Source organism: Aulostomus chinensis, chromosome 21 (genome assembly GCF_037954235.1).
Source record: "Aulostomus chinensis isolate RoL2024-O1b breed Wild chromosome 21, RoL_Achi_v1.0, whole genome shotgun sequence".
NCBI classification, from domain to species: Eukaryota; Metazoa; Chordata; class Actinopteri; order Syngnathiformes; family Aulostomidae; genus Aulostomus; species Aulostomus chinensis.
In genome coordinates, this window is record NC_141340.1 from 1973143 (window position 1) to 1986748 (window position 13606).

At 51.2% G+C, this 13606-nt stretch overlaps 1 protein-coding gene across 5 annotated transcripts; it reads right to left on the reverse strand.

Annotated features, from left to right (window-relative positions):
• Positions 1-1090: 1090 nt before the first annotated feature.
• Positions 1091-12989, reverse strand: LOC147241336 (E3 ubiquitin-protein ligase RNF31-like). 5 transcript variants are annotated; one of them, XM_086190985.1, is made up of 24 exons: positions 12889-12989; positions 11842-12047; positions 11569-11715; positions 11319-11474; positions 11172-11228; positions 9880-10006; positions 9635-9796; positions 9379-9529; positions 9154-9293; positions 8858-9000; positions 8406-8648; positions 8002-8337; positions 6828-7013; positions 6514-6720; positions 5838-6011; positions 5553-5651; positions 5333-5422; positions 5100-5214; positions 4908-5020; positions 4709-4822; positions 4463-4511; positions 4194-4290; positions 2776-2941; positions 1091-1693 (listed from the first exon to the last, which is right to left on the reverse strand). In XM_086190985.1, the coding sequence occupies exons 1-24, from the start codon at positions 12893-12895 to the stop codon at positions 1646-1648; spliced, it is 3333 nt and encodes a 1110-aa protein (XP_086047111.1). In that variant the 5' UTR covers positions 12896-12989; the 3' UTR covers positions 1091-1645. The 5 variants fall into 5 exon arrangements, with proteins under 5 accessions (XP_086047111.1, XP_086047113.1, XP_086047112.1 ...); XM_086190987.1 differs by having other exon boundaries at positions 11842-12018; positions 12889-12976; XM_086190986.1 differs by having other exon boundaries at positions 11842-12152; positions 12889-12935.
• Between the last annotated feature and the right edge of the window lie 617 nt (positions 12990-13606).

A 13606-nucleotide genomic window follows, 5' to 3' on the forward strand; every position in this document is an offset into this window, starting at 1 on the left:
CTGCGTCCGGTCAGTCAGGCGACTCTGACGTCTCGGAGACTTTAACTGGTGAAAAGCAATTGAGCAATAACTTGATCCGAAACGGTAAATGAGCGGGAACTTGACACCGACGTTCCTCAAACAGAAGGAAGTAAAAGTTCGATATCTACTAAACATTCAACTAAACATAAAAAAACAAAAATGGGAATCAGAATTACAGATAAAAATGAATGATGAAGAGTGGCTAAATACGTGGACAATACACCACACGTCCACGAGTTCTCGGATCTGGAGGGAGTTCTCCTGGAAAAATCGGATACCATTTTTTATTTCACCAAGGTCAAGAGTGAGCGGCTGAACAAAAGCACACCCTGTTGGAGAGGCTGTGGAGTCGTGAACCTGGACCACTCGCATATTTTAGGGGAACGTGGCAAATAATACACGACACATTGGTTAAAACTCTTGCATATCCAATTCCTGTGTCTCGTAAGGTCCTGTCTTTATGTAATTTAACTGCAGAAAATGTGAGAGCGGAAGACATATACTTGGTAAAAGTACTATTGACAGCAGCCAAAAAAGCCATCACGAAGAAATGGGGAAAGGACGACCCCCCTGCAGAGGACCAGTGGACCCACCTTATAGAGGACATTGACAAAAAGGAAAAACTGATCCATGGTCTACGGCTCCAGGAGGCTCAACTTAACGAGAGATGGAAGAGAAGGACGTCATCTGTGTTCCATGAGCGACCAACCATACAAGCTACATAGTCTAGTCTGGAATGTGGACTAATTGCTTTGATAGAGACTCCCACATGTTGATTTATGTTTGTAGTTGTAGGTTACATCTATGCAAAGGAAAATATCTCAATAAAAATTAAAGTTTAAAAAAACAACAAAAAAAACCCAGAAGGAAGATATTTGAATATTTCTTCATCAGCTGAGTGGAAAAATGAAGCTCTGAAGACGTCTGTGCGCTGCCATCACCGCTGCTGAAGCGGCGTCACTCGAACTTCACTGGCTGGTCAAATCTGGACATCTGACAAACCCATCGGGGGACCTGCTGACTTGAAGGAGTGTCAAAAAACAAAACTAAAAACAAGACAAGGACGGAGCAGAGTCTTAGAACTGAATTTAATTTCTCCACGCGTGCATTTAAAATCGGTCTACGTATGAAACAAACCCTTTCAGACGATATTCACTGAGACATAAATGATCACCTGTCACTCCCAAGTGCGAGGACTGGATGTGCGGGCAGAGTTTGTTTGGCGTCCTGCTATGAACCCCCTCACCTGCTCACATCTTTCCTGACTGCCACCTGATTTACCATCAGATATCCAACATGACACCAAACATCAACATTTCTGCTTCCCAGTCTGGTGATGTGTTCATTTCATCCACTGCAATACAAAGAAGCAGACACTCATCATCCAACCTGAGCGCCGACCCCGCCCTCATCGATCAACGCTTCAAAGGCTAAGAGGAAGTGGTCAGCTCAGAGTGACCTGCCATCAATGGCCAAGATTTATCATCAACAGGAAAAGAAATCCTCAGTCGGATGAACGATGAGACGCGTCTCCAGCAGTCGGACCGCAACCACAAACCCAACCGGACCCTCGTGTTTCTGCCGCCCAGAATTCCCAATGATCTTTGCCCCCGTCCAGGAACTCTCATTTGATTCGAGGAACCTTTTCTCCCAGAGGAACCTCCATTAGTTTCTGTGAGAGGAAAATAAACACAACAAGGTTTTTCAAACGCTGTTCATCCTCCTGCTGTTCAGATATGTGTGTACATGTGCGTATGCACACACGTGTACGTATGTATGTGTGTGTGTATTTTAATTAAATGAGGCGTAATTTGAGCGTTCGTGTGGTTCTTTTTGCTGACACAAGTGGAGGTCACACATTTGTTTGAGTAATAAATCTGACAATAGTTTTCCAGTTTCTTCTGCTATCAGACACGTTTGTCAGTCACACCCGACGTGTTTCAACGGTCAACTTCCGCCTTCGCCAGAGGCGTCACTGGATGGGGAGTGACGTGTATAAATCGGCTGATGTGCACTGAGGCGGCGTCGACCTGTCAATCTGGTTCCTCAGACTGACAGGTCGACACGGCGCCGTGCTGACGGCTCGCCGCTGAAGGATGTCACTCGAGGCGTTGGAAAGCAAGAAAGCCCCCTCGTCCTGGTTCACGGCTGCGCGGGCTGGCCTCCTGGTCTCCGCTGCTTCCATAATCCTGTGCCTGTTGTCTTCTGTGCGGACGACTTTGGCCTTTTCCCAACCCAAACTACGATTCTCCCATTTGCAGCTGTCCGTTAGCGCTGGTTTCATGGTTTCTGGTAATGCCGTTCTTCTCCTGATTGTGTTCGTCGCTTTGCTGTTTCTTCTTTTTGACGGTTGAAACATGTCAGGTGTGATTGACGAAATACACGTCTGACAACAGAAGAAACTGTAAAACCATCATGAACAGAGACACGATCAACTGTGCTGGGCTGAATCTGACAAGACTTGGTGGAGGCTTCGGTAAAGGAGCCATTCTGGTCTTTTTTTTTTTTAAACGACAGGAAACAAGTTTCTAGAAGCTCCTCAACCTGCCAATGTTCTCATTTGTCCCAAAAAGAAGATTTCTGGTGCTTCCAGATGATTCAGGTGGAGAGGAGGAGCCCCGTCTCCACCCCGTCCTCTTCACTGTTTGGGCCTCTTGAACTTGTCCGTCAAACCTTTATTCCTGTGTTACCTCTGAGGCGTCTTTGAACACATCGCTGACCCCAAGTGTTACGCCGATCAATGAGGCATCTCACCTTGAGCAGCCGAGCGTGGTAAACGCTCTCATCCTCGCCGTCTCCCCTCTGCGTGTCCACCTGGTATCTCTCGCAGGCTCTGACCAGGTCATGGAGGTCGTAGAGCGGCGCCGGGTCCAGGGAATGAGCGTTGATCAGGCTGACCAAGTACTCCCGGTAGTGCTTCCTACAAACCACGAGAAGGACTTCAGAGACCTCCTTCTGTCCAGAACTGACAAACAATCTCTGTCCTCAACTTGCTCCCCGACTGCAGTGACCTCAGAACGGAGGAATGTGCTTGTTTTTCATCAATCTGGCAGGACGAGCGGGGGGTGACTGGGAGGGAAGTTCATATCAGGAACAAGTTGACTTTTACTGATGCTTGAACTTATTTCAGCTCCAGATGTAAAAGCAGAAAAATAGAACTTTCATCAAATGCCTTCCTGCACAAATATGTGGCGCTTTCATGTGTTAAACTAGAGACTGATGTCACTTCTCCCTGAATTCATTTAAGGGAAAGTCTCTTATTATCCATCATTCCCAGAGTCAGAAAAGCCACGCTAGTTAGCTTAGCACAGTAACTGGTAGTGGGTGGGAGGTGTTAGCATCAGCTAGCTCAGGTCCTGGCTAGTTAGCTTAGCCCAATGGCTGGTAGTGGGTGGGAAGTGTTAGCATCAGCTAGCTCAGGTCCAGGGTAGTTAGCTTAGCCCAATGGCTGGTAGTGGGTGGAAGTGTTAGCATCAGCTAGCTCAGGTCCAGGCTGGTTAGCTTAGCCCAGTGGCTGGTAGTGGGTGGAAGTGTTAGCATCAGCTAGCTCAGGTCCAGGCTGGTTAGCTTAGCCCAGTGGCTGGTAGTGGGTGGAAGTGTTAGCATCAGCTAGCTCAGGTCCGGGCTGGTTAGCTTAGCCCAATGGCTGGTAGTGGGTGGAAGTGTTAGCATCAGCTAGCTCAGGTCCAGGATGCTGGTGTGTCCAGCAGGAATCCTCCTCCTCATCATCAGTAGCAGCAGTCGCTCTTCTAGTCCTCAACAAACCTTTGGTTCTGTTGACCCAAGTTCCAGTGGAGCTTTGGGGGTGCTGCGTCAAATCACTGCGCCCAGTCAGGAAAGTAGTTCCGGCTACGTGTCTGATTCTACCACTACAACGTCTCCTCATGTTAAACTGGTATTCATCACCAAGGTTACACAACCCTCCTGATATTAATGCAGGCAGAGACGGAGCTACGCTAACACTTCCCACCCACTACCAGCCATTGTGCTAAGCTAACTAGCCTGGGTCTCAGCTCCCTAGAAGAGGGGGTCAATCTTCTTGTCTGGATTGATGGACGATGTTTCACTAAAAGTTGCTCTGCTCCTTTCAGCTCACCTGCACTTTGACTCTTTAGTATGAGATGAGTTTTAACTCAACAGTTAAATTTTGAAGTCAGTTGGATCAAACTCACTCGCAGAGTCCGGCTTGTCCCGGCTGTGTTTGGATGCCACATGGGGAATCCATCTGCTGACCTCCTTCATCCTTCTGCTCCATCACGCCACACGTGTCTGCACCACAGTCAGAACAGCGACGATCATTCACACGAGGCAATAAAGTGGCGTTTTCAGAGCACAGATGGAGAAACTGTCCACTGATTCCAAACTTTGATAGGAACGATTCTGCAGGACATTTCTAGGTGCAGCGAGGAGAGACACACATTCATGCTGATAAGATCCGTACCCGTCTGTGTTCCGTTGGAAGCATCTGTGTTGAACACCATGCCGTTCCTCTGAGCAGGGAAATGAAGAAATATGACATTAAATCACATTATATGCTGCGGCTCAGACCAAGACAATGAAATTAAATGATATAAAATTAGATTTGGGCAAACCAACACTGATCTCATGGCTCAGCTCATGCAGACTCACAGTACGTAGAAGTGGGAAACAACACAGAGGCCCTACAAGCAAGCAGGCAGCATCTAACCTCCAGCAGGGCCTGCAGTCTGGAAGGCTCCCAGTCACGCAGGTAGAAGAGACAGTCGCGAGGGTGGTGAGCATGGAGGCCGCTGTAACTGCACTGGGCCGTCTTACACGCCGTCTGCCAGAGAGAAGAGATGGATGAAGGTCGGGACTCCTTCTCGTTGCTGTGATTACGGTCTAAACGCTGAAGTTCAAGGGCTCACCTTGTGGTAGGGGTTATTGCAGCCACTGCAGAACTGGTACCTGCACTGGGAGCAGTTGAAGTGCATGCAGCCGCCCTTCGTCAGGGCGTACTGGAACCTGCAGTGGGGACAGGCTGAACCACAACGTCGCAACCACGTCAGTCCAAACAAATCAGTTTATCAGTTTAGAAAGGACTGAATGATGAGCCTCACTGATGCCGTTGTCTCTCAGGTAGCCAGCCAGACCCTGTCTCTGGTAGTCCGGGTCGTTGTCCCTCTTCCACTGCTGGAACTGCTCACAGGACAGATCCTGGTGCTGAGGCTCCCACTGAGGCCACAGGGGAGTCAGTGAGTCAGTTTCAAGAATTCACCGATGTCTGATCTGTAAGAGGCTCAGTCATGGATGTTTCTGGTGAAATCTCAGATGAAAACACAGTTATACTCACAGGTTTCTTACACTGGGCACAAAAACTCTTGCGGCAGGAGGGGCAGGTGACTTTCAGCTGGTCTCCATCGTTGATGAACCCCGAGGTGCACTGAGACCATTGCAGCATCGAACACAGTAGAAGCAAGTACAAGTACACAAAATGTCAGAGGACAAAAATTCTGCTTTTGCCAGAATCTAAAAGTCCGGTTTTCAACAGGGATGTGAGGGCGGCGACTCACGTGACAGCACCACAGGAACTTGGGGTCTTTCATCAGCGCGTGCTCAGTCAACTTCTTGTGGAACAGCTCGTAGACGTCAGGTTCCAAACAGTCCCGCAGCTGGAGAAGCAACATATTCAGCTGGGTGTATGCAACCGACGCGAGTATTCACAAGTGTGCGAGCGAGCGGAGGAGATCTGCACTTCTGACAAATGCTGCTGAGCCTGCTGTTGCCGTCTCTGCATTACTGGCTACTCGGCAGGAAACCCACACGTCTGGGGGGAATGGACAGTTCTCTCGGTTCACCTGGATATCCAGTGTGGAGAAGTAGCTGTCCAGCTTCTCGGGGTCGTTGATGTCCGGCTCGCTGCAGACGGGACACACCATGTCCCTGATGTGCTTGTCTCTCACGGCGATGGTGAAGTGCTGGCTGAAGCACTCGTGACACACGGAGCACTGGCAGGAAGTCAGCGACTGCATCTGAAAGGGCGGAGAGGAAAAACAAGAAATAAACAACTCCACAACGGCGGCACCCGTCTGGGAGGAATCTCAGTTCATCTGTTTCAGCTGTAAAGACAGTGGACGTTCTGCTCTGAGGGTCACGTGACTCCCATGGAATAACGGTTGTTTCTACGACAGTGGATTCATTATTCTGAGCTTCATGCAGCAGCTGCACCATCAGGGAAGCAGAGGACGGCCGCATGAACAGGGACGGGTTTAATGTTGTACCTTGTGGGACAAGTGATTCACTATCACAAGCTAATAAAAGGTTGATGTCTGATGACATCGTATCACATCACAAGATAAGATGCTGTTGCCACCAGACAAGCGACTGCGTCACCTCCTGATAACAGAGGAGTTCTTCCTGTTACTGTCAAGTGCTGCAAAAGGACCTGCTTCACTGTCAGAATCCTGACGTGTTTTACGTGTAGCTGAAGGGACTTGTTCATGCGCCAGGACGGGGGAGAGTCTGAGGGGCCACCTTGCTGCGGGGGAAGACACACAGGCAGATGGGACAGTTGTTGTTCAGGAGGCGCCGGATGAAATCTTTATCGTGCGACTCTTTCACAGCCTGCACAACGTCCTCCAGGGAGTAGGTGACGCCCGGCTCTTGGAGTAAGGACAGGATAAGCTCACAGCGCCCCCAGCTGGGCAGGTCATACAGTGCAAGGAGACGCCGGCACATCCTCTGAGGGAGCAAATGAGGACAACCACAGTTACTCGTTGCTTGTAACGTACGAAAAGATGCTCGCTGTCGCCAGTACGGCCGTGAGGGTCTCGGCTGCCTACAACAACCTGTTTGTCGGGGTGTTTGGGATCGATGGGCGGCTCTGGCTGGTCGACCCAGATCCGCTGGTGGAAGGGTTCCAGGAGAGGCCGCTGGAGGAGGGACAGAGCCCCCTTCATTTCCCCTCCACTCAGACGCAGGGCTTCCTCACACTGAGCCACGTCCCTGAAGCCCAGCGAGTGAAGCTCCCTCATCTGCAAAGACCGGAAGTCAAAACATGATTTGATGTCTACAGGTCTGCTGGGTGAGAGCCTTCAGCAGGGTTCTACTTATGGAACACAAGCTTGACTGATCACTGAAGGTTCTAAAGGGATGAGAACATTCTCTTGTCCCCTCCTACGACTCCACACTGGCATCAGCCACGGCAGGAGGTGAGTTCTGTCTCGTTCTGGTAGATGTGAGCCACTGGGAAACTACCAGCCTCCAGGCAAACAGAACCAAAGCTACAATCAACAGACTTCAGAGCTACAAAGAAGCTCCAGTGTGGGCTAATATCCTGCTGCACACTCCTGAAGATGAGCAGGGACACGCACCTCCATGGAGACGCAGCTGTTATTACCTACAATGACTAGAAATAAATAATCTGAAGGTTAAACAATTGTCAGAGCTGTTAACTGCAGGAGGAGAAGGGAAAGCAAAAGTGGGACACCAGAATGAAAACTGCCTGCAGGCAGCAACACATCACTTAAGAGAATCCAGACAGGAAACAAGGAGAGGGAGAGAGAGAGAGAGAGAGAGAGAGACAGACAGACAGAGAGACAGACAGACAGACAGAGAGAGACAGAGAGACTGACAGAGAGAGACAGACAGAGAGAGAGAGAGAGACAGAGACAGACAGAGAGAGACAGACAGACAGAGAGAAAGTGATCCCTAGGAGAATGAGTGATGAGAAGAAAATCCCAACAGCATCCACAGGCCAAACTCCATTCAGAAAAACGGCACTTTAAAGGTGGTTTGCCTGTCGTTCAGCAGGCAGTGACGGAGCAGTGATTCGCTCCAGGTTCAGAGCGCTCTGATGATGCCGTGGCTTCAGGATCATTCTGATCCGTTTACGGGAATTTCAATCACAGCAGTGACAAAGTTAGAGGCAGCGGTCACCCAGGAGCAGGGTGGGCCGGGTCTCCATGGACTGCTGCACGGTTCTAGATCCTAATATTAGGGATAGTGACGTTCGTCTCTGACCTTGACCTGTCGGTCTCTCAGCAGCTGTCTCACTGCTCTCTCTGTGTCGCCTCCGGCTGCCAACCACGCCAGCTTCGCCTCGGCTCTGGACAGCTTTACACCTTCACCTGAGGCAGCCGGACCCAGCTGTTCTGGCTCCTCCCTCTCCGCCACGGGCTGCGTCCCGGAATCCCCTGATTTGTAGTTCAGCTGGACCGAAGCAGCCATGGCGCAGATTTCATCCAGCAGGTGAGGCAGCTCTGACGTCAGCCAATCACAAGGGTTGACGTTGCTGCTGCTGCACACACAGAGCGCGGCATACACCTCCTCGGGGCTGACGCCACGTTTCTCAGCTTCCTAGCAAGGAGAAAGAGAGGGTTTATACTGCATCTGCGTCCAAAGTCTTCCTCTGTCTGGAGACCTACTCGTATCTGGTGGATGAGACTGAGTCCGTCCTCCTTCATGCGCTCCTGTCTCTGCAGCTCCAGGGTGAGTCTGGGCTTGGGCTGAGACCTCGCCACGGGCTGAGCCGGATCCTTCCCACTGGCCGGCGCCTGCAGGAGTGACTGGGGAAGAGAAACTCCGGCCGTGTCTTTACACGCCAGGCCACATATCTCACACACGGTCACAGGCCTGGTGTTGACGTAGGTGCAGAACTGGCAGGTCCACTGTGAAGAGGAGACGGAGACAGGAATATGACACAGGATTAGTGGGACAAGATCAGGGGTGAGATGACAAAGCATCTTTGTGAGCTCAGGACACAAACTAGTGAGTAGTTGAAAGGTGAAATACCCTCTTTTGGATGAAGTATCACTGTAATACCTCAGATGAACATTCACCAAGACTAAACCAGCTGAGGAAGCAGGGCCTGACCAACCTTTGTCCCAGCATCAGACAGAGATCCTGGGCCGGACAGCACCGGCGTGGCAGGCGGGCGGGTGGCCAGACGAGGGCGCTCACACACCTCACAGAGGACGCTGCTGCCTTGATTGACAACCGTGCAGCTCTTACACTGCCACTCTGAGGGAGCAACACACACAAAACATGGCTGCAGACCGGAACCTGACACTGCTCTGGACCCTGTGGGCCAGCTGATCCTCCGTGACGCCGGCACACATGTGAATTCTACTTCCTCTCAGTTTCATCGACCTTGTAACGGTTTATCAGTCTCACCTGTGTTCGGGGACGTGGGCGCTTCCTGAGCAGTGGAAGCGGCGGTGGCGAGTCGAGGACGTTCACAGGTGGAACAGAGCACGGCTCGCGTCTCGTTCACAGTGGTGCAATGAGCGCACTCCCAGGGCGACAACGACGGGCTGGGACCGGAAAAAAAGGAAGTTCTACTTAGGATTCAGAGCTGGCGACTCTTTGGTGACCGTACGAACACCGTCTTGTCCTCACCTGGAGGTTTTGGCAGGTGTGATAACCGTCCTGTTGTGGCCTTTGCGGTCGGGGTGAGAGTGGAAGAGCCTGTCACACTTGAGACACAACCTCTGGTCACAGGTGGAGCAGAGGGAGTGCACGGCGCTCAGACCACAGATGCTACACGCCTCTTCAGGGCGGAGAGAGAGGACACAGGTGTGAATGAGGGAGACCAGCCAGTTAGAACACCTCTCACCTTCAGCCTTATCGCCGTTACGGCGTCAGTCTGACACACCCTGCTTGGTGTACTGGCCTCTGTCTCTCTTGTGATTGGTCCTGGACGGGTGGCGGTGGAAGAGGTCATCACACGCGTCACAGAAAGCTTGACTGTTGCATGACGGGCAAAGCAGAGTCGCAGGGCCGCCGCACAAATTGCACTCGCTGGCTGCAGCAGAAGCTGGAGAGAGAAAGACATCAGAGTTTCTGCAGCGGCGGCCTGGACGCGCCTGAGCCTCAGACTGAGAAATGGCAGCAGCTCACCTGTGGAGGGTTTCTGGGTTTGTCCAGGACCTTGAGAAGGTTTAGGTGAAGGAGAGAGAACCTGTGGCGTGTCTCCGTGCGGCTCCTCCCTGGGCACGATGACCACGGCGTCCGACGCCAGGGACTCCTGAACAAACCAGCCAAAAGTCCTTCAACATGAAGCGTTTCCTCACAGCACAGAACCACAAAGACTGGACTCTCGTCTGGATCCAGGAGGTTACCTACACCTGCGATTCCAGCTTTTACTGGCATCACGTGTCAATGAGAAACTTCCTGACGAATAATTAGGCCCCGCCTCCAACGGCGTAGTCAGTTCTCTTCATTATTTAAGTACAAAATATTAAATAGGGGCATTTCTGTCTTTTAAGACTTTCAGCCTTTAATTTTAACAGTTAAAAAGGATGCAGCAAAGGACCTCTGGCCAGGATTGGAGCCGGCGTGAGCTGCGTTTGTGACATGCACTCGAACCACTCGACCACCTGAGCGAGTCAAGCACATCTCAGTCTTGATGCCTCTAAAGACCCTTTCACACCGCACCACAAACGCGGGTGAACACGGATGTTTGGGCGCTCTGAAAGGGTCGACTCAACATTTCGACCTGCATCCACCGACCCTCCTAGCGACCCGGGTGTTTAGTGGCTCTGCTTGGCTGCAGTGTGAAAAAGGCAACCCGCGCTGTCTCAGGTGTCACACGACCTTCATGTCGCATTCTGATTTTGTCGCTGTGCCGCCTGTCAGGCTGTCACTGTGGAAGCTCTGGAAAAACATAATTTAAAAAACCGTGCGGGGCTGTGAGAGCTGCTCACTCACCTCTCAGTACAGTTTTGGCCTCTGACCTGAGATCAGTCTTCCTGTTGATGTCCCCAGACGCCACTTCACTCCTTTTGTTCTGACACTTTACAGGTGAATGACCTTAGGTGAGTTCATCTCTGCTTGGGAACTCCCACCACTAGGGGGAACCCTAACCTGAACTGCCCAAGCGCGATCGTGTAATAAACAACTTGAATTGCAATCTTCACATCTTTTTTTATCGATCGCGGCAGCGCACTGGCAAGATCGTGAAGTCCGCGAGCTGCTCGCCATCTACGGAGAAGAGGAGATCTGGCAGCAGCTTTCTGGAACCGTACGGGACACGGCGATTTATGGGAACATCACCGGCATTTTTCACTTTTATGTGTGATGATGACGTTGTCAGCGCGATGACGTACGAGAGAAAAACGCAGGCACGCGGCCTCACAGCTGAGACCCGCGTCTGCTGGAAGCTTGAATGCACCCTAGGAAGTGGTACCGACCTCCTGGGTGGTCAGTGGGACGACGTCCTTGAAGGCGTCCTGATGGGGGTGTGTGCCCTGCAGAATTATCACACACACACACACACACACACAGGTAAACACACAACTGTTGAGAACCCACTGATGATTCCTCAGCAATGACCTCACCTTGATGAGCATGTCGATCTCTAACCGTAAGGTCATGACCTCTAGAGTCACGGCGGCCACTTTATCAGTATCTGGTTTGGTGACATCATCGGGGAAACTGAGGCCGTCAGTCTGCTGGTTGGTGTAACCGTAGAGGTAGAGGACTCTCCTGCCACCCTGCAGATGGAGCCGGAGCACTTCAGCTCAAGATCATCGTCGTCACCAAGAACACAAAAGCACTGACTTTCTGTAAGGACAGCAAACGTCTCACCTTGATGGCGTCCACCGTGGTCCTGAAGACGGGGTTGTTGTGCTTGACACTCCGCCAGTACCTGGGCCTGGCGGGACAGGTGAGGTTGCAGCCATATTTCTCCAGGATACTCAAGGCCTTGACCAGGCGACTCAGAGACTCCAGGACCTGGAGCAGGCAGTGACATTGCTGGCTTAATGGCACTTGGAAGGCGTAGGACGGAGCGACTCCTTCAGGATGTGTTGGAAACTTCAGGACTTGCTGAAGGACACAAAGTCCCATCTAACACCTCACCTCGGATCTGTTGCGGCCCGCCGTGTTCTCCCTCATCATGGTCTCTGCCGCCAGGAGCCGGTACTTCTCAGACAGAGGCAGCGGGATGCCGGCCATCGTGTGGACCTGAGACTTCACGTCCTGGGCGGAGCCGGATGAGGAGAGGAGGGACTGGGCTCTCCTCCGGACCTCCTCCATCTGGAAGAGCAGAGGGCTGCTGCTCATAGCTGGAGGGAGAACAGGAAGCACAAGACACCAGGTGGAGAGTGACACGTTGACCCGGCACCTCCTGGCCAACGGTCAGCGCCGTCCTGACCTACCTCCTGATCAACCTACCCGAACAAAGTAAAAGATCTGAATGATAAAAGAACCAACAGGACAGAGACGAAGAAGAGGACAGCATGAAGATCCGTCCAAAACTAAAATGTCCAACAAAACAGAGAGAGACGAGATGGCTTCCTCTCAAGCCCTGAGCCTCCAGGACTCATCAACATTTCTGCTCCACCACAAAAACAAACAAAAAAAGTGCAAGTAAATAAGAACCTGTACTCGATTACTCTACACGAGTCTCCAGTTCTGAACCAGGAAACTGCAGGCTCATGTATCAAGAGTGCGAATGTTCCAGATAAACAAGTGGTTCTAGTCTCCCCGGTCTGGCCGCGTCCCAGCCGGCCGAGTCTCTCCGGTCTCCAGCGGAGCGGGGAAGTGGGTCACGTCTCGGGGAAATCCGCAAAGGCAGCGAGCCGAGTGGACCGTGAAGTAAACACCGGAATATTTCAGCCTGGTTTTCACGTCACGCCGCCGCGCAGAGGTCGCCGAACTTATAACAGGCCGTTTAAACTCGCGTTGCGTGAAACTTTCGCCGGTTTAAACTTAAAGCGAGCACCAGACGTCCGACTACGACTACTTCTCCACAAACGAAACTTTTAGTTCGCGGGACGAACCGAGTCCCGGCGAGCGAGGCTCCTCGCGCTCGCTTCACCCGCCGCCCGGACGCCTAAAACGAAGCCTGGACGTCGTCGGTGTCACCGGCGTGAGTCGAACCTCGCAGGTTGGACGACGTCTCACCTGACATCCGCGCTCTGATCCGGCGCCCCTGGACGCAGCTTGAAGGCGGAACTGGAGTTCGTCTTCCGTCCTTTACTTCCGGTCAGATTGTTACATTTTCAAAATAAAAGCCGTCCGTTCTACATCGTTGGAATCACTTCGCCCAATTTCCTTTGAGGAATCATTTTTGAAACACCCCGATCCCTGATAATGTTGGGCTACAAGACAAAACGAAGAAAACTATGCTAATAAAACCCCCGTGAATTTTACAAAAAAAAGAAACTCTGAAGTACAAACGAAGTGAAAGGAGAGGAGAGTTGCAGTTTTAAAGTTCAGCTGCTGACATTCAAGGGAAATATAGAAATGTAGGCCTGGATATGACAAATATGTGATTCGCACATGCCGTTAATAACAATAACGTTAATAATTAAGAATCCTCACAAAGTTTTTACATCAAGCGACGGGCCAGCATCCAAGAACTCGCGCTGTTTTTAGAGTAAAAACATCTCAAGAGTAAATGAAGGTTTGCAAGAGTGTTTGAATTAAATACAGGGTTACAAAGTGCCTGACAGTCAGAGAGAACAGCAGTAAAACACCAAAGCTGAGGCAGAAATAAGATTCGAGAATCACGAAACTTTACAGTTGTTGTACTTTTTAAATATATGTTGTATATGTAGATAGAAAATAACGAGTAAAATACCACAAGTGAATGGGCGAGGTGAGGTGATTTCATCTCTCG

Coding starts and splice junctions, on each gene's coding strand:
- LOC147241336 (XM_086190985.1), bottom strand. Junction 5,021..5,099: donor CCTGAGAGACAACGGCATCA/GTGAGGCTCATC, acceptor GTTGTGGTTCAG/CCTGTCCCCACTGCAGGTTC. Junction 4,823..4,907: donor GCAATAACCCCTACCACAAG/GTGAGCCCTTGA, acceptor TCTCTCTGGCAG/ACGGCGTGTAAGACGGCCCA.